Source organism: Astatotilapia calliptera, chromosome 4 (assembly GCF_900246225.1).
Source record: "Astatotilapia calliptera chromosome 4, fAstCal1.2, whole genome shotgun sequence".
Lineage (NCBI taxonomy): Eukaryota > Metazoa > Chordata > Actinopteri > Cichliformes > Cichlidae > Astatotilapia > Astatotilapia calliptera.
The window spans coordinates 16149231-16169940 of NC_039305.1; the positions used below are offsets into that span (position 1 = coordinate 16149231).

General features: G+C 44.4%; 1 protein-coding gene across 1 annotated transcript; it reads left to right on the forward strand.

The window, feature by feature from the left end:
- Nucleotides 1–8340: 8340 nt before the first annotated feature.
- Nucleotides 8341–16660, forward strand: cbx4 (chromobox homolog 4 (Pc class homolog, Drosophila)). The gene is made up of 5 exons (XM_026165087.1): nucleotides 8341–9378; nucleotides 9487–9530; nucleotides 10227–10292; nucleotides 12205–12271; nucleotides 13591–16660. Exons 1-5 carry the CDS (start codon nucleotides 9106–9108, stop codon nucleotides 14989–14991), a joined length of 1851 nt encoding a protein of 616 aa, XP_026020872.1. The 5' UTR covers nucleotides 8341–9105; the 3' UTR covers nucleotides 14992–16660.
- The last annotated feature ends 4050 nt before the right edge of the window (nucleotides 16661–20710 follow it).

Below are 20710 nucleotides of genomic sequence, written 5' to 3' on the forward strand. Positions count from 1 at the left end.
TAAACTTCTAAACTTCTAATTCATGCTTTCATTGCCAATGAAAGCATGAATTAGAAGTTTAGTGTGTTTGATCTGATTGCGCCCACGTGGAGAGAAGTGGGATCAACCTGACAGCCTGTTAGTCATCAGCGCTTCTCAGCCAAAAGAAAAAGACAATAAATGCTCTTTACAACAAATTTCCAACTAAGGAACCAAGATTTTGGCAAGCTTCACCACAACGAGGGCGCTCCAACTCGCCACACAATTAAAGAAGACAACCTTCAGTTTGGTCAGTGTGGGAGTGAAGCTGAACAGTCACAAACTGTTGCCTCAGCTGTCATGATATCTGGATGTGTGGTGCAACTCCCTTATTTCCCACCCCCACTATCCCCATCCTTAAATCGTACCCAAAGGCTATCAGCAGCAGCGGTGGCGGGAATGATTAAGCAGGATTTGCTGGTGATCCTCAGCCCTTCCCTCCTCCTCCCGCAAAGACAGGTTCGCAGCACTTCAGAGCGCAGTGAGTCACGGAGGGCTTGCGAGCTGTGTCAGAGATAAAGACTATGGAGGAGGCACTGACTGACAAAATGGAAAGTGTAAACACAAGAAGACCTCCAGGCATTTTGACAGCTGTCTCTTCTCTCCCCTGGTGTTTGTCGTCACTACTGGTGGTTCACGGAGATTCATTTCCTTGTTTTTCTTTGATTTCAGTCTTCTCCTCATCCTTCTGTCCTGACCGCTTCCACTCTGACCACGGGAAGAAAGGAAAGAAAAAAACCCAGCATTCCTCTGTGTAACCACTCCTGTGTTCTCTCTGCTCAGTAGGAACTGCTTTCCAATCCATAAGTCATGATAACAACCATCTTCCTCCTCCTACACCCGCCCCACCACACACACACACACACATATATTATAACTCAGGCAGTGGAAAACCTACTCGCTCAGTGGATGATGTCAGACATCTCCTGGCTGACAGGCCTCACCATGGGAAAAACATGCATAAGTAGGTGTGCACACATACACACACACACACACAAACACAACAAAAACACACACACACCTGAGACCTTTCAGGCACAACACACTCCTCCACACGCCTGTCACATGTTCAGACACGCTAGCTGACCTGCACATTAACAAAATCCCCAAATTTAAAATTGTTGCACATTTGAACTTTCAGAAACAATCACGCAGCTTAACAGCGATGATGATGATGATGATGAGGAAGAGGAGAAATTTCTCATTCAGACCCACAAAAGACAAGAATGATTACACATTTATTTTTAATGCAGTTTTAAAATCCATCTACCCCTCCTCCCCCCTTTTTTTTGCCAAAACTCCAGTTCAATTTAGCCTCCCATCCTTTAGGCTGCTCTATGAAAAGCCCACTCTTCCCTGTATGGCTTGTGCTATTGATTTGCCATTATGTTATGCGGGGGAGAAAATCCATGGGCCTCCCTTTAAATAACCATCACAAGAAGACAAGAGAGATATATCACGGAGAAACCATATCGAATTGGAACACACAGGACGCCCAGTGTAAGCAAGGCAATATTTTCTCGGCATCTTACGGCCAACAAAGAAGAAGCTGGTGTATTATCTTAAGCTTTGCTGATTCAGGCGTTACTAGAGAGCCTGATGGCGCTTATTGTTGCGAGGGATTTCTCTCGACATTGAGTTCCACCAATAAATCTGAATGTATTTAAATCACAGAGGAATCACAGTGTTGGCACGCTCAAAGGTTCCTTCCTGACTTTAGAAACGCCAAAAAGAATATAGGCTTTCTGTTTCTGGAGAACAGAGTGGCTCACATTTGGTTCACGGTGACATACTTTGTCCAATACAAGTACTGTTTCAGCAACATTAGAGTCTGTATAACTATTTAAGTCTATTTTATGCGACATATTCGGTGGAGGAGTTTTTGGTCGCCGGTGCACCTTTCTGCACTAAAAACACGTCTGGTTTGGAGGCATCACCTTAACTCTGGCTGAGCTGTAAAGCATTTTTTTACAGGTTTTCTTTCCCTCCATCGCTTACATTGGAAGTGATACAGTTTCAGTGCAGCAATCCTAGTTTAATCCTAGACCCATGTGTTTTATCCCACAGAGCATTAAATTATGCCTTGATTTTCTGTCTTTGATTGAAAGGAGTGATCTATGCGCATGAAAGGTTAGTATTATATCTATGAAATATTGTTTCTACATACCTAACAAAGATCCAACACACTGAAATGAAATGTTAATAATAAGAAGAAGAATACATTTTATTTATAGTCACCTTTCAAAACACTCAATGACACCTTGGAAGCAATTAAGCAACAAATCCACAGCATAGATAAAATAACAGTAAAGAGACACAAAAGAATTAAAAGTCATAAACTCAAATCAAACAGCATGAGCAAGTTTAAATAGGCGTCTTTTTCTAATTTTCTTATTAACCAAGTGTATTGACCTCAGCTTTCATCAGGCAGTCGTGCAGGTCAGTTTTCCCGTTGTCTATAACTGTATTATTATTAGTAAAGTCCCCCAAATAGTGATTATTTTCTTCTCACGGAAGAACATGAAACAAGACAAAAAATGTTTTTAAAGGGATTCAGCTGACACACGTGCTATGTACATATGGGTGTGCTATGTGCTACACTGAATTGACGTATTTGCAACAAGTCGCAGTGACAACAGGACCTCACGAACAGCAGAGGGGGATAATACAGGACATGCAACAGACAAAAGGCTGTCTGTGCTGTTGTGTTCAGGAAGAGGCCTTTCTGTTCTGATGTGGTAAGCTGCAGTACCTGTGACACACAACGGGTTCCTGTGTTGAGTGTATGATGTCTGGTGCAGCAGTTCGAGCGACAGGGCGATGACTGACAGGCGCACATACTGCCAGCCCTGCTTTTATGAGTCCTGACAGGCTTGCCTTAGGCCATCAGAGTGGGTGTGAGGGTTGATTATACAGCCGTGTGGGTATTCCGGCTTATTGTCGGAAAAGTTTTCTATAATGTAAAACAGATTTATGCTAATGTGAATACAGAGAGGATGCATGCGCAGCTCCAAGTTGGAGAGATTTTAAATTGAGGTTCTGAAAGTGTAGCTCAAGAATGTAAAATAAAAAAAAACAGAGAGTGAAATACAAAGAATGAAAACAATAGATAACATTGTGCAGCAAAGTCTTTGTTTATACTGTGACTTTAGAACTGCTGTGGACGGCAGTTTGTGAGTTACCTTATTGTGAGAAATGGCAGACGCTCCGTGGCGGCTTGATTATCTCTCTAAATATTATACAAATCTTAAATCCCTGTCATGCTCTTTGTCAAGTAAAGAAAGCTTGCGTTATCTCTCTGCTCCTCTCCCCCCGAGAAGCCAATAAAAAAAGAAAAGGAAAGAAAAAAGCCAAAGTGAATTATGAAAAATGAAGCAGCAGAGTGAACAGCCCACTGTGTGGCTGAATTTCCATATAGATAGTCGAGCACATTAAACTTGTCTACCTGCGAGCTCTCTGTCCACTCTGCCTCTTATTGCATTTTGATGGAGAGATGCTCGCTTCATCTACATCATCAGCTCGCAACACCCCCCACCCTTCCCCTCCCATTTACCCCTCCCATCTCTCGCTCTCTGCCATGTTTCTCTCTGCCCTGGACACTTGATTGTTCCTGAACCGGTGTTGACCCCATAAAGAGGAACCTGCGCTTGTTTTTTTTTGGTTTTTTTTCCCCTGCCGTGGTTTGTTGTGCCCATTTGTGCAGTGTAGAGTCTTATTGCTCCATCTTGCCTGCCCTTCCTCTTCTTTAAAGCTGCGGTTAATGATTCCTCAGCGGTGAGAGAGATGGAAAGAAATGGGGAAGCAGAAGAAGAAGGGGGGAAAAAGAAAGAAGAAAAAAACCAGCTTCTCATCACGGTGCTTGCAGGCTTACATGTAAATTAAAACGCAATTAAAAACAGGCAAATAAGCTGTTCCCGGGAGATGGGTTGGGGGGAGGAAGAAGGGGAGGGGAGAGGAGGAAAAGCGAGGAAAAGGAGCTCTCAGGATAAGGGCCTGTGTCACTCATAATTAGCATGGCATTAGAGTGAAGGGAGCTAAATCTGAACACTGGGTCAAAGGCACATTTGGAGAGAGCTGTTCCTGCCACTGTGAGGTCTTCGCACCAGTGAAAATAACTGCACCATCCCATCCAGTAAGATTCATTTCTGCCTTAAATCAAACAAAAAATAAAATCCACGCAGTTACTCAGTGGATTATTCAGCTATTGTTGTCTGAAAGCATGCTATTGTGTGCTTTACTATTGTGCTGCGTGAACAAGCTTACTATTGTGTCTTGCTGCATGGAGCTGCAGAGTATCTGTCGCCGATGGTAGTGAACAAGAGATTCCAGCATGCCGCAGCATTCTGAATGCACATTTGTGGCAATGTGCTAGAACACAAAGATGCGTCCCTGTTAGCGGCCTGATGTCCTCGCTCCTCGCCTATGGCTGCAGCTCAATACAGTATCGACAAGTCCTGTATTCAGCTACAGTCTGCTAGAATTCCACTGCACCACCCCCTTCCTCCTCGTTTTCTTACTCCTCCACTGGCCTTGGCCCTCACCCCTACCAACCCCCTGGAAGCCTACTCCTCTCTATGCCCCCCTTCCTATCTCTCCCAGGCTCCCTTTCCCCCACCTATTGCTCAGGCTCCTGGGTAGGGAGGAGGCGGGGGATCAATGGGGAAAGTGTATGGCGGTGGAGTTGAGGGGAGGGTGTGAACCCCACACGACGGCAGCCTCGCAGGCAAGGAGGCTTGTGGAGGGGGGGCAGAGAGGAAAAGAAGTGATGGAGATGGAGGGAGGAAAGGAGGGTGGTCGCTGGGTGTTGGTGGTGGTGGGGCCACCCTGGCAGAGGAGCACCCCTCGGCGCAACAATGGCCGTGACAATGACACTGGAGGAGGAATTTCCGTTGCCCCCCCACCCTTCACCAGCTACCACAGACACACACACACACAAATCTCCCCACCCGTTCCTCATAGCGCATTAAAATCTGCAAGATGAATGACTTCCTAATAGCTTTCATTTGTTACAATTATCATAATTAAACATATGTCAGGGGCAGACAAAGGAAAGGAGAGATTTCTGTGTTAGCACTTGAAGCAGAAGGGGATGCAGGTACTGGAAAGGAGAAAGCTTTTGTAACAGCGTAATTATCCCCGAACAGACTCGCGTTTGGGAATCACAGCACATATTTACAGTAGCCAATTAAAGAGCCTTTGTTTCAGTCATTCGGAGGTTTCATAATCTGTTTTCGGCAACAGCGCGACCCTGATTCTTCTGTCTTCGCCATTCTTGTTTCATCTGCATGTCCTTGCCACATCAGCCTGTTTGATAGCGGAGCTTAATGACTGCCTGCTGAGCAATCTGAGAATGGCTCAGGGCCCTCTAAACATTTTTGCAATACCCCCCACCCCTCATCCTCCTTCTCCTCCTCTCCACTCTGTCCTTGTATTCTGTCCTTAAACCAGTCAACCCTTTTCTCTTTTCCTCTGTGGAGGAATGAATCAGATGCTTGGCCACGGTTCTTCGTCCCTCTCTGCTGTCTCCATCCTCCATCTTTTTGCAACGTTTTTTTTTCCTTTTTCCTGAACACTGCAACAGTCACAAGTTCCCAGCTACCTCCTTCCCTCCTCTCGCTTCTCTCGATTCCCTCAGCTGGCAGCCCTGATGCAGCGGGTGGCAGGTGCCAAGGAGGGAAGGCCTCCTGGCTTACCCAGAGCCACCATTTTGTGGATTGCACCTCGAGTGAGCCAGCTGTGTGTATGCAGAGTGTGTGTGTGTGTGTGTGTGTGTGTGTGAAAGAGGGGGGAAAGGGAAAATGATGAAAGAATTGGTGTTGCAATAGAAAAAAGGTCAGAAGACTCAGCTTTCTATGCTTCCTGCTGAGGCTGGACTAAAGATCATAGATCACGACTTTACCTGACCCTGGCCCACACACACACACACACACACACACACACACACACACACACACACACACACACACACACACAGCCATGTAGTTTCTGCATCTTGCCTGTTTCCCCCCCTCTGTAGAATTCCCACTCAGGATTATCACAACACCTCCTCTAATTTAAAAAAAAGAAAAAAGTTTGTAGTTTTGATATAAAAGTAGCCAACCTAAACACGTTTCCTAAAATGTTTCTTTTCTCTCACTGCTGAGTAATAATCTGAACCAGTGGCACGAAGAGCCTTGTTGCGGATGACGCCATAGGTTGTTTGAAAAGAGTCCCTTCAAACAGGAGATAAAAAACAGACTGGTTGACCCTGAGTTTATCCTCGTGTTTTAGATAACGGCTCGATTGACCTTGACGGGCCACAGGAAGGACAAAATAAACGTGGAGAGGGGTTTCTGCAAACACTCTGGTGCTTAGGGAAAATAAGAAGAAAGGAGAAAAAAGGAAAGAAAAAGGAAAAAACAAGTCCATAAAATTTGAACTATTGACAATGAAATTATTTAATTAATAAAAAATGTATAAGAACAGCGTTGACTGTGCAGTCTGCTTGGGCGCGTTTGGTGTTTATTATGACGCATTTTCCTGGATAAAATGCAAAGACTCACAACACAAACTTATCCCACCTGTAATTTTTTTTCTCTGAATCGGCATCGGTAGATTTTGATTGCCCTTCCTTTGATAAAATACTCGCTCACTTTTTTGTGTATTTTGTGTGTGTGTGTTTTTTAGTCTCCCTCTCTCTGAGTCTCTCTCTTTTTCTCACTGTCGGCAATCGAATCTGCCCTCGAAATCTGGTCGATTTCCACGGAGCGACGTTTATCTCGTTCTGAAAAGTCACAGGTGAACAAGTGCAACAGGGCATGAGCTCACCTGAGCGCATTCCTGAGAGGGCACGGGGAGCGAATGGAACACCAGAAACCTTCTCATTTCCAAACAAGAACACGCAGCTGTGGCGCTGTAAACGATTCGATCTACATGTGATGACTTTCCAAAGTGATCAGAAAAATTACCACAGTGCTTCGGGACAAATGGAAATCGCAGGTGTGATAAAACATTCACACCGGTCCACATAAAGTGAGCTCAAGCTCGTGTGGGAGGGGAAAAAATCTAAAAGAAAGAAAAGAATCCTCACACATCTGTAAAAATAATAAAAGTGTCATTCCTGGTGTTGGCAACAGTGTTTTAATTCAGAATAATGCGCGATTATTAAATCCCACTGAGATGAAGCCCACTGATTGCAGACTCATTGTGAAATATATTCAGGTTACATGATGTTGCGCTGTGATCAGATCTCCCCGACAAGCAGAGTCAGAGGATTTTCTAAATGAATGTCTTTGTCTTGACGCAGACATCAGGCGTCCCTCCCGCCGGTACAAACATAAAATGATAGATAATTTGTATTTTGGGTTTCTGTTGAGTAAACAGAGCTGACTGTGAAGACTGTACAGCTCCCAGATTTGTGTTTTTTTTTTCCCCTTTGGTCTGTGCAGTTTGGAGCTCGACGATTTTGAAGGCGCTTTTCGATTCGACAGAAAAGATTAACAACGTATTCTTCTTGTCACGACCTTTGTTTGTTTGTCACAAACTTAAATTCTCACTCTCTCTCCCCCCCTCTGTGTCTCTGCCTCTCTCTCCCCTTTCGTGCTGTTGCTAGGGAAGCAGGGCGTATACGCTCCCTGGCCGCGGATGAAGGGCATGGAGAAAAAACGGGAATAGCGCATAAATAGTTGGCTTTAATCGAGCTTGTTTGTGACGGGTTGGCTCTTAACCCCCTCCAGCACACATTTCAGGGCTCAAACTCGGGAATTAAAGAGTGTAAAATGCGATATTTCGGCGCTTTTGCGCCATTACCTTATATGGCAGGGCAGAGATATATCGTGCCTGTATTTAATAGGCTGTTCGCTGCCGCTCTGCTTAGAGGCTTCGTTTTAACCCTTGTGGTGCTGAATTTTTTTTTGAAGCGAGAAAAGCTTGGGCTTTTTTGGCTTGTTAGTTTCTTTATGGCAGCATCGGCTCATCGCACACAAACGAAATTTGCCGTTTTTGCTGATTACGGTTTGTTGCGATCACAATTTACGCACAAAAACTGTACTTTTGTGCACTAATAAAGTCCATATAAATCAGCTGACTAAACGTGGATGACATTTACAGCCCAGAAAACATGCTCACTGCTCATGTGGTTTATGCCGCTTGATTTAAATTGTCTTTATGTGGATACGGCCAATATTTCAAGCTATAAAAGGCTATCGTGGTGATTTCTGGGGGGATGGGGTCGAATCAGGGGCTGTGGGAGCTGATTCGACTGCTTTAAAGTTGTCACAGGTAGAGTAAAAGCTGCACAGCAACCCCTTTCTCGTTTGTCAAATTAACAGCACCGAGCCCAGGGAACATGGCACTGGTTTGACTATCTCAGCGTGTGTGACCTATATTTGCACAGCGCCGTTAGAAAGCTCCACTGTGCACATCTACAACTGTGCTGATTCACGGAGAGGGATAGCAAACAAAAAGAGAACTTCTACTTTTAAATAACTTAGTCAGCTAGTCTGATGTGGGGTGATGGCCCGAGCTTTGGTGACACTGGGCTCTCGCGTAAAAGGTCGGGGCCCACCTTTGTTCCCGCGCTTATAGACTGGTCTCTTGATAAACCAGTGTTTGCTCCACAGCAGAAAAACAGGTGACTAAACGGAATTTCAGCCCCAATCACTCGCAGTATTACACGACTGCTCCGATACTGCTGGAAACAGATCACCTTAACTTCTGCTGGAGTATCGCGCTCATTTTAATTTGCATGACTGATGCAAACGAGTCTGCCTTTTACCTACACCTGTGCGTGAAGTGTAGTTGAATAAAAGTCATTCAGAGTGATTTCAGTGGCTTCTGGGGTGTTCACGAGCGTCTCCACTTTTACGTTTGACAGCAAAGCATTACATTAGCACCATTACAGGGGCGGGTTTCGTGCTCGTGACGATAAAGTTGGGATTGATTTGAATTCCCAAACATTCGTCCCGCCGTCCGGTACGCTCGGGATAAAAAAAAAAAAAACCTTTCTGCAAGGTCCCCCAATCCACACTGCCCCCCTCCCCTCCTGACGTCACACGGCGAGCTGAAGCTATTGCACGAACAGAGCTGCTCGCAGCCGCACTACTGTGAATGTCTGTACGCTCAGTACCAAGACCGTGGAGTGTGCAAAGGAGAGAGAGGGAGAGCGGTGGGGTGGGGGGGATACAGTTGAATTCGGATACAACTGGAAAACTACCAAGCGCGCACAGCACGCACCGAGCGGACGGCACATCGACTGTGCGTAGCCAGCAGTACATCTACTCCCCGTCCGCTTTCGATCAGATTGAGCCGAGAATGGAGCTCCCTGCCGCTGGAGAGCACGTCTTTGCGGTGGAGGGGATCGAAAAGAAGCGCATACGAAAGGTAAAGAGACACGAAGCGTCTTTGTAGGAAAGAAATGGGGGTTAAAAAAAAGCGCGGACGATGAAAATGTCGGGTTTAAAAAAATGTTCTCCTTCTCCACCATCACAGGGCAAGATAGAGTACCTGGTCAAGTGGCGAGGCTGGTCTCCCAAGTAAGTCTTACTGCACGCTTTCTAATGCATTTCCAGCGATTCTGCATCGAAACGATGCATTTCAATATTATGTCACAAGATCAAGTGTTGTTACTTAAAAAAACGCAAACCATGAAGGGCGAGCGTGCACAGTGACTTGTACGCGCGCACGTGAGTGTGTGTAGAAGCTGGAAGAGCGCGGTCGGTATGCGTTTCAGTGTATCCGCGGATGCCTTCACTAATTTATGCGAGGGAAGGGGGGGCTAGGCACAGCCATGTAATCCCGTTTTAATTATTTCTGCTCTGCCAGCGAATTTTACGAGACAGGAGTGCTAAAATGGCCGACTGCATGTTGGTGCTGGAGAAGCGTTTGGAGAGCTCACACAGACGCTTTCTGTTTGACATTTCCCCCCTCTGCCAGTGGATGTCCCTATGACTGGTAACCTGCTGCGGGCACTGCGACTTAGCGGGGTTCCTTGCAGATTCGATCATCTTGATTTAATAACAGTAAAATAAAAAAAACAAAGCAGGAACCATTTGTTTTTACGTTACACTGGAGATCTGGATACAGCTTTCCTTTCTAACTGCACATTAGTTGTGAAGACGTGGGAGTGTGTGTGTGTGTCATAGGCAAAGCCCTGTGCGCCTGTCAGCTGGGGGTGGAAAAGCCAGGCTGCACGTGCCAGCTTTCTGACAGTTGTTTGCTCCTCTCTGCAGATACAACACATGGGAGCCAGAGGAAAACATCCTTGACCCGCGCCTCCTCGTCGCGTTTCAACACAGGTGAGAGAGACGTGGACTTCGGACGAGGCCGCTCAGCCTCCAGTGCAGCCATGGCCATATAAGGGCATGGGAGGAGGGGCGCGCTAGTAACTCTAGCGCTAACCCCCCCCCCCCCCCCCTCCTTTTCTCCCTGGTGTAAAAACTCTAGGGATATGATATTGAGAATTCCCCAATGTGCTAATGGACTGAAGGGATCTGCACGAGGACCTCCATTTTCTCTTTATAAAAATCTATCATAATAAATGTGATTTTTTTTTTGTTGTTGTTATTTTTGGCCTTGAGAGCTACAAGGATGGCCATTGGCCAATCTAACAGAGAAAACAGGAGAAGGTGCATTTGCCACAAAATGCATGAAGGACAGTTAAAAGGCAGTGTAATCTGTGCGTGATAATGTTTGACGCGTTAATTTGCTGTGCAGTCAGGAGCCAGAGGATAAGCTGCACTGTGGAGAGTGTGACTAGTGTTCAGGACATGAGCACAGCAGGTTTGTTGTGGGTTTCGATGTGAGGAGGGCCACGCTGCTGCCTGATGGGATTCTCCTCACTATTAGTTTGCCAAAAGGCTAGGCTGGCTTCTGCTCAGCATTCAGTTTTGACACATCCTATGAAATTATCTTCATTTTGGACCTTGGATGCTTGTGTTGACAGCCTGCTATCAATCTGGGTTTACCCAGAGGCCCGTAAAACAATCAAGAACGGGTCAATGTCTACCTAAGAGGTGGAGATGTTAGTTCATTCAAACTCTACAGCGCACAAACAACTACATCTTGTCTGGGTTGCTGGACCCATGCAGCCCCTGAGATCTTTTCTCTCTCTGTAGACCAGGAGGCAGCAGCTCATGGGACTGGGTAAAGACATGATGGCTGGGGAAAGGAATTTGCTTCTCTGAAAAGGCTAATTGACACGCAAGCGCTCTTCAACGTTTCCAGTGTACCGCTCTCATATTCCCCCACAGCCTGCTTGCCCGCCTGCCTGGTTCTGTGTGTGTGTGGCTGTGTGCTGATGGTCATGGAGTGCTGCCTCTGCACTGTGTGTGTGTGTGTGTGTGGATTCCTCTCTGCTCCCAGTGGATGGGGGATGGGATTCGACGAGGGAGTCTGTAATTGCCAAATCTTCTGTGAATAGGGGTCACCCCGTTAGTCGCCTTTTTGAAATCATACACATTATAACAGCATCGACTGTTTATTGTTGCAATCTTCTGGCAGCGCCGATAGTTTGAACATCTGTAGCAACAATAGGCTGGCTTTACTCGCGCCTGGTGACGCCTGTGTACAGCCGGCCTTCGCCCACTGCTGTTATTTATGAGCCAAGTGATGAGTAGAGGTTTATATCAGGGAGCAATATTTCAAAGACCGGGCCTGGTCTAGCCAGTGCAACTACAAAAACACACGTCTGCATCTCCTCCCTCAATAAAAACAGCTCCAGTAGATGTTTGTTATTAATCTGATACTCTTCACCCTGCACTTTCAAAGTGTAGGCGTTGTCTTGCACAAGGCCTGGCATTAGGGTGTATCCCAGATGTACTCCACAATGTAGTATTTATCCCTTTTCATTTGTACCTCATGACCCTAATTAGAGATTGAATGTAAGAAGAGGGAAGGGTGTGCTGTAGGAGGGAGGATGTTTGAGATTCTCCCTGCTTTAGCCTTAATTGAATTTCTTCAGTATAATGAGAATAAGGAATGGACCGATTACCATGGAGAGCTATGCAAATAAGGACCATAATGCTTTGCAGTGGGTCACATGCGGGCATTCATTAGTCCTCTAAATCAAAATTCCACTTTTGACCTTGAATAATTCAAGCGTCAGACGTGTAGGTTTCTAAAGATGTCTGGGAAATGAAGCATTTTATATGTTTATGGGAGACGAGCATGTTGCATGAGATTTAATGCCATTATTCTTTGTTTTCACAGAGAGAGGCAAGAGCAGCTGATGGGATATCGAAAACGTGGGCCGAAACCAAAACATCTTTTTCTCCAGGTATTGTATGAGTCATCACAACACGGTTTCCGTAGAAACATTTCCACTGAATCTGTCAAAGGCTTAAACAGGAGGGATACTGTCAGGTGTGCTAGAGCTGCTGTCTTGTTATCGTGTGTTGCTTTCTTTCTTTGGTTTTTTTAAGGGGGGGGGGGTGCAGCTGAATTTCACTCCTCACTCATTCTGAAACTGGGTCTTATGCCTGAGGGTTTTTTTTTTTTCATTGTTTTTTGAACCAAGTGAATCAGTACCAGTGGAAATGTTTTCTTTCATGTTTCCATTTGTTATCCCAAGACGAAAATATATGGTTCAAAGCAGCATTCCGCTTTAATTTCCTCAGCTCAGGCATTTAAAGGCCTGAGCTTACATGACCTGAGCCAAGTGTGATTATATATTTTGAGCGACTCGGAGCTGATTGTTATGGACTGTCACTCCTTAAGAGGCATACCATCCTGCCAGAGTCACACGTGGCCGACAATCTGAGATGGAGCGTGACACGTCAGGTGGCACTTCACTGACCTGAGGTCATAGTCAAATCGTTCGGCTACCGCGTCTCTGACGTCAGCGTGGTCGGCCTGTACTGGTAAAGCAGGAGGGGGCAACATGGTGGGAGGGTGGCGGCGAGCTGAGAGCTCGTTGGATAGTTTTATTCGATCGCTGATAGGTTTTATAATTTTTTATATTAGGTCTTCAAGCAACAAATGTTAGTTTATTATTTTTTATGCCCAACCCATAAAAGAACAAACGGCTTTGTAAATGGACTGGTTCTTATGCAGCGCTTTGCTGCTGTACTTCCACACACACATTCATACTCCAGTGAAAGCATTGGTGAGTAACTTGGGTTTCAGTATACTTCAAACCACCAACCTTCCTATTATTAGATGACCTGCTGCACCTCCTGAGGTACAGTCACCCCTTTGTCAAGCCTGACCACACAATTCTGTTATGACTAATGTCTTAATGAAGCTATCTTAGTGTACTCAGTTCAGTTTTCAGTTTTAAAAAATATGCATGACAAATTCGGTGGAGCAGTTTAGAAAAACTACTACTTCTGAAAACAAATCTTGCACAAGCATTTTGGCTGTTATAAGCACTTCCCTTTAGTGTTGCCAAATAAGCAGAGATTCCATAATAAGGTCGGTATGTTACTTAACCCTAACCCTTCTCTGGTTAAGAGCTTTAATTTTACTTTAAGCAATCCCAGAATTTCAGTCAGTTTTCTCACATTTTCTTTATTTTGTTACCGTATTGTGGAGTACAGTGCAAGCTTTGTCTAAATGTGGGTAAATTGCTGAATTGAGTCTCATCTCTTATTGAAGGTGCCCTCGTTTGCCCGAAGATCAAGCATTCCTGCTGGTTTTGAAGAAACATCTCAGGATGCAGAAGGCAACCTGAAGTCTGATCCCATTCAGGCACAGCAGCGCTCCCAGCCTCAGCAATACCAGCTGAACAGCAAGAAGCACCATCAGTACCAGCCCAGCAGCCAGGAGGTCCCCGGTGACCAGCTGGCCAGCAACAAGAAGAAGTTCATCTATCAGCTAAACAGCAAGAAGCACCACCACTATGAGCCCGACCCAAATATGTACGACACGCAGGCCTCTAGGCTCAAAGAGGTGGTTAAAGTTCAGGAGGCAGCGAGTAAACCTGCAAATCCAGGCTGGAACTTACCTCTGGCCCTGCAGCAGAAGTGGATCCGTGACAAAGACACAGGCTGCCTGAGCAAAGTCAAGGAGCTGGCCGTGGAAGTGAGGAAACCGGCTGTTAAAGAGGCGGAGAGTGAGCACGCCCTTAAGCCCAATCCCAAGGATGCAACCCTGCCGAGTGCTATTAGCAGCAAAATGAAGATAATCAAGAATAAAAACAAGAACGGACGTATTGTTATTGTCATGAGCAAATATATGGACAGTAACAAGGTTCACGGTGCAAAGGGTAAACACGGGGAATCATCAAGGGAAGACAAACCCCAAAACATGAAGACGTCAGAAAACAACCCAGCACATGCAACCAAATTGGAGGAGCACCTGGAGAACGGTATCCCCAAAGAGATTTGTAATGGAAGTTCCCTCTCTGTAGCGGAGCATCCTATAAAGTGTTCCCCAAAGGACAGGCATTTCTCCAAACCTTCACCAAGCACAGCAGAGGAATACAACACCGAAGTGGCTCGTGGTCAAGCTGATTTACCGGACGATTTACCCTTACAGCTGACCGCTAGCTCTCCTATGACTTCTTGGGCTGTTGACACCAACATTCCAACGCCAACAGCTGTCGACCAGATCCGGATCCCTTCTTTTCCTGCTGACCGCAAGAGAAAGCTCTCCGATCCCGTGGAGGATAGGAGTGTATCCAAAATCTACCTGAGTTCGAGGAGCTTCAGCGTGCCCAGCACTGTGGTCACGCCACCTCAGGATAAACCTATGGACCTCCACTGCAACGGCCCACGCCAGAGCGGTGTATGTACGTACGAGGATTTGGGTAGTCAAGAGGAGCCGATGGACCTCAGCTGCCCAAAGACTAAGAAGCAAGCTCCAGCAGAAACGCCGCCGGAGCCAGAGCCTGCTGTCAAAGATGCACCTCCTGTGACAGAGGACACGCAGATATCCACAGAGGCATCTAAAGAAGCGCCTGTTAAAAAAACCTCCCCTTTTATGGGAAATATCATCATCACTGACATCACAACAAACAGTCTCACTGTAACCTTCAAGGAATACGTTTCTTTCTAAGAAACTATTGATAAAACGGGACTAGTGTTTACCAATTGGACGATCCTGTTCATATGTGCATATGTTTAAAAAAAAAAAAAGAAGAAGAAAGAAAGAAAAGAAGAAAAACACCAGAATTTTGTATATATGGAAATTTATAATTTATCATGAAAATTCAATATGTTTCTTATAATGTTTTATACTGTAACTCCTCTCTGTGACGTCATAGCCAAGAAAGTGCCCTCGAGGATTTGAGCGAATACATTCAGGTGGAAATATTCACCGAGAAAAGAAAATAATTTCTGGTTTAAAATCTGTTAATTTGTCATACGGAGCTTGATGGGAAACTTTTGCTGTTGTTTCATACCTGTACCAAACTTATAACCCGAGATGTATGAAGGTTTATACGTCTTTTGTATTAACGGTATCTCTTATTTTGGTCCTGATAGAAGCTAGAGAGGACGTTGTTGAGTATATGCTGATCAAAGATCAATTCGAAAGCACTTAATTACATTTTCCACACGTTTACTTGTGTCATTACTACCAGAGAAACAGCTAGTCTCTTTGATTTTTCTTTGTTTTTTGTGGGGGGGTTTTAAATCCCAGACAAATACCCTGACACTGAAATGGCCTGTTTTGTTTGCAGCTTGGTTTAAGGATTATGATTGCCCATGAAATGCAAATTTGGAAAGCAGGTGCGTCTGAAAACTGTGTAAACACAGTGGCAACAGTGGGACACACTCAGCTGCAACGACGGCTTTTAAGTGACGTTCCCAGCCTTTTCTTTTTACTGGGACGCTGCAAAAGCAGTCAGCAGCCGATGCAACCTGCACAATCTGCTAATATATTGCACATTCTCCCACTTAAGAATCATTTTAGGAAAATAAATAAATAACATGTAGACTTTTAAAGGCCCGTTGCACATGAAGAAGATGGTGTCATTTATCAAACGTGTCTTCCCGTCAAGATCACCCCCTCCCTTGATTAGATTGGGGTTTATTACCATACTGCTGATATATTGCTGGAGTTTAAAACACTGCTAGTCTTGTTAGAAGGCTTAACGTCACACTGCTTTACAACATTCATCTCATTTTTCTTTCAAAGCTCATCCTATGATCTGAGGAGTACAAGTGAGGACTATTTGTTGTACAAGGAAAAAAGGAAGCTGCCAGGGTCATAAATGAGTATGCTACAGAGATTAAATGTGAGTTACGAGACTGACTTTGTATACTGTTACATGCAATCCGATGAGTGCGAGCTGTTTCGACTATGCTGCTGAGAATTCAAATGTCAAAGCTGTTGGATGTACCCTACATTTGAGTCTAAACGGCTGTCTTATGCACATTTAAAGCCAGTGAGAATGCTAAAAATGCTATAATGTTAAAAATGAAGAGTGCATATTTATTGACACTGAGCATGTCGTTCGAGAAGCATTTCCCAGATGTCTGCTGCATCAGAAGTTGCGTGAATCCACTGAAGAGTTTCACCCTCTCGGATGATTTTGAGTCTGTTTGCTACTTCTTCCCGTCCCCTCCTTTCACCTTACTCTGTTCATTCCTTCTTGCACTCATTTCAAAAGTCAAAATGATTGTTATAAAGTATGTTATACCCGGAGTTGGCTGACTTACAGCTGTTGGCGCAGCTTACTGACTGGTATGTTTCACAATAAAGAAAGAGATTTGACCTCTGATGTGTGGCACTGATATCTGCTGGGGGCAAACTGGGAGCGCTGTCAGTTTATAATTTGAACTGGCTTCCTTTTATGGGCTAACGTTTCACGGCCGCCCTTTAGAGTTCCAGTAAAAACCGCCGTGCGTATCAATGCTCTCACCCTGCAGTTTGTCTGAAGCCTCCTGGCTCACGCTTGGACAGAATGAAGCGTTAAACTTTAGAAACATTAACTTGGCTGTTAAGCAAAAACAAAATAGGAAAACAGATCATGTTGCATAATCACTAATGACCCCGCACAAAGAGCGCTCTGTATTGCACAACTGCACCGGTCACTTGTATTATTAAAACCTTACCCAAGAATTATTTTTCTATAGCAGCTTGATCCAGAGCAGGAATCTAAAATCTGCTGAAGGAAGGAGGTTGTGTAATTCTTAGATTTTATCAAGAAGAAAGTCTTCATGGAGGGTGTTTGGCCTGATGCTGTTTTGCATTGTGCCGTCCAGCACAATGCAGAAAGGAAAGGACGTCAACAATAAGAGGTTTGAAAAAAAACCCAGTCTGCTAGGAGGCTTTATTGTGTTTCCAGCTTGCTGTAAAACAGGTCTGTGTGGCCTGCGGCACAATGACACAGCAAGTTTTTCTGCACTGTCATCATACAGAAAGGGCTGATACTCGAGTGCACGACTTTTTGTGAATCATCTCTAAACACTGACCTTTCTTGACACCTTCAAACTCTGTGGGCCTCTTCCAGACTTTATGAAGGCCCGGGGAGCCTGGAGCCAGGTCTGAAACTGTACGGAGAAACAATCTACTCTGTTATAAGAGGATTACAAACTGATTAGAGGCATAACATTTGCATGGTGTGACAAACAGAAAGGCCCGGAGAAATGTGTGAGGTGTATTTTGGTTGTTTCTTTAGTCAAGTCATTGTCTGTCAGTGACAGCTGACTGATCAAAATCAAACAACCATATAAGGAAATGAAAACCTACAAAAGAGGGCCACAATGGTGCTCTATCGTTACAGAACGAGTCATGTGAAGTCCTTTAATTACTTTAATAATTAATATATTATTGCCAGGTTTAATTAAAAGTGATCCCGGAGCAAAGTGAACCATTTAACGTCGCTTTCTTCTATTTTTTTTTTATTATTATTTTTTGGGTGGGGGCGTGGGGGGGCGAACTAGCTGCCCTGTAATCTTGACATTAATGCCAACTTAGAGTTAGTTTTTAGGAGACCAACTATATCAGTTTCTTGATTTTCAGAGAGGAAAAAAATCAACCTCTTTGATAAACAAATGCATTTTTCCACCTACGTAGGTGGAAGACTCCAGGCACAATAGGTGACGCATATAATGAGGAGGTAATCTGCTGGCATTTTTACAAGAATGAGCTCACTTCCGGTCTAAATGACACTCTCACATAAACCTTTATCGAACATTTCAGGCCATTCCCCCTCTTTCTCTGAGATTTCGTTTTGGAAATGGCCCCTTAATAATCTTGTAATATAGACTTAATTAACCAGACTTTCAGCTAAAGCGGGCAATAGATTATGAGTTACTATTTATTTATCCAGGAATCATTTATTTGTGGATGAACTGGAAATGTATTTGTGGCCATTTTGGGGAGCTGAGGTGACCTGCTGAAGTCTCAAATGCTCGATGAATCCTAACAGGCCCACCGGAAGGTGTGCGGTCGACTGAAACTGGCAAATAAACGCATACTCTGTTTTCAGAGTGGTGAAGCTTAGTCGATATTTTCCTATATCTTATATATTTCATGCAGCTTTTTTCCACCCTGGCTTTTGAAATCTCTCTCGCTCTCTCTATGCGTGAGGCTCTCTCTACAGGCCTTCCGTGGCTTTGAACCTGTGAGCCAGTCATGCATCAGCAGCTATAGGAAACCGAAACATGTTTTAACAGGGGAACATATTTATAGACCAAGTGTGATGTTTCACATACCCCCTTTATCATCGTACCCAGCAGCAGCCTGCACACAGTGTCGGTTTCATCTCAGCAGTGCAGCCTCGCAGGAGTGCGCGAGCAGCAGGGATCACTTCTCTAATTTAAATCCCTGCGCGTGGACCGCTGGAGGCCTGCGACACCCCAGAAACGACAGAAATATGAAGGGATTCAAAATAGAAGCGAAGGCTCTTCATTTTCTCCCTTTTTAAAAATTTCCTTAAGCATCTTTTTTTTTTTTTTTAATGGAGCTCATTCCTTTCAAAAGAGCAATTAAAACACATATAGCCCCCCCCCCCGCGCCTTAAAGAAACCTGAAAGAGGTTCTGGTGAGAAATTAGACATGGAGCTGCGGTTGCGTTTGCTGTTGTAGATAATGCTTTCTAATTCAAATCATGCGCTCAAGTCTGATTCAGGCTGCAGGTCAAAGCCACACGGCTTCACATCTTCTCGCTTGTGGGTTTTTTTGTTGTTGTTTTTAAAACATCTGAGCAGCCACCTTGAGCAGAAAATGTCGCCCGGTAAGTAGGACAGCGAGCTGTGCGCAGCAGTTGCCCAGAAACCAGAGAGCCAATAATGTTCTCACAGAGCCAGCTCTGTTTATTCATGTACGGCTGTCGCCATTGCGGCTCCTGCAGACCCACTTTTCACCGACTCGCAGCCAAATATGGAGAGCCGCAGAAGCAGCAACGTGTCTGTATGTGCGGCTGCCTCCTGTCAGCACGCACCAGTCCGCTCTCTGCCTCTGCAGAAGCAGTGTAGGCTGTACAGCCATTCTAGTACCGACAGGAAATGTCGGTCTACAGGCTATGACTATCAAAATGGTGGTTCATATTTCGACGGCAGCCACCACGCATCTTTTGTCCGCTGCGCTCCCGCCTTTGTCTGCTCCACTGCTGGGAAATTTAAAAAAAGAAGAAGAGAAAAAACAGACAGCAGCACAAGTTTATCAGCCAATTATCCACGATCTCTCAGACGATCGAGAGTAAAGACGGACAAATTGGTGCTGCACCTCTCCTCAGAGCAGACTGAGTGCCTCCTTCCTGATTTCTTTTTTTTAGAGGGGGGGGGGGGGGGGTAATTTCATTCAGTAGGTCCCAAACATGAGATTAAACGTTTAAGTGATTCACATAAATTCAATTACATTCAGCATCTGTCCGCCTCTGTCCTCCTGTTTCCAAGAGTTTCACTTGAGGTGTTGTTTGAGGCGCTCATGTGAAAATTCAAGATCAGAGATCAGGGGCGAAATATATACACAAATACACATACATATACATATATATATAGAGAGATTTTGCCTCTACAGATAATATTTTTAATCATCTTAAAATTTCATGATCAATCCATCTGTGGACGAAGCAGAGTCTTTAAGACAAAACAAATTGCCAATGGACCAAAAACTATCAATCAAAACAAATCAGCAGCGCGCACACAGCCAAACGCAACATCAGCATGAAGGTTTAATGTCAAATAATCCGTGCAGAGACTTGCTTTACTTATTCAACTGATACACTCTCGTACTCTGAGCTGGTCGTGCAGCTTTGCCTGTTTGTCATGTCAATAGATAAACTTTAGGAGGAAAAAAGTCGCAGAATCTTGGAACGAAAATTGCGCATTTCAAGCACCGTCCTCGTGTTTTTGCTGTTCAGAGCAACGTGAAATAAACTGCGCGGAATACATTTCAAACCTGGAAACCTTTCTGACTGACATCAGAAAGACACGCGTGGATGGCCTAACAATTCACTGTGATAAGGACTGTTTAAGAATAAAAACCCACTCATTCAAGAGAAGCCCAAATGCATTATTATTAATATTATTTTTATCTAATTTTATTTTCATGCATTATTTTAACGAACATGAGCCCCACAGAAAATACAACTGGAAGGCACAGTCCTGCCCCAGTAATCAATACTCAGAATAAATGTTACAATCGCATTAAAAAATATCAAAGATATTCCAGAAAATGTAATACTAATAATAATAATAATAATAATAATAATAATAATAATAATAATAATAATAATAATAATAATAATAATGATGATGATGATGAAGCCAACAATTTCTGCATTTTTTTCTGATAATTTCTTTAATAACTGGAAATGATTTTA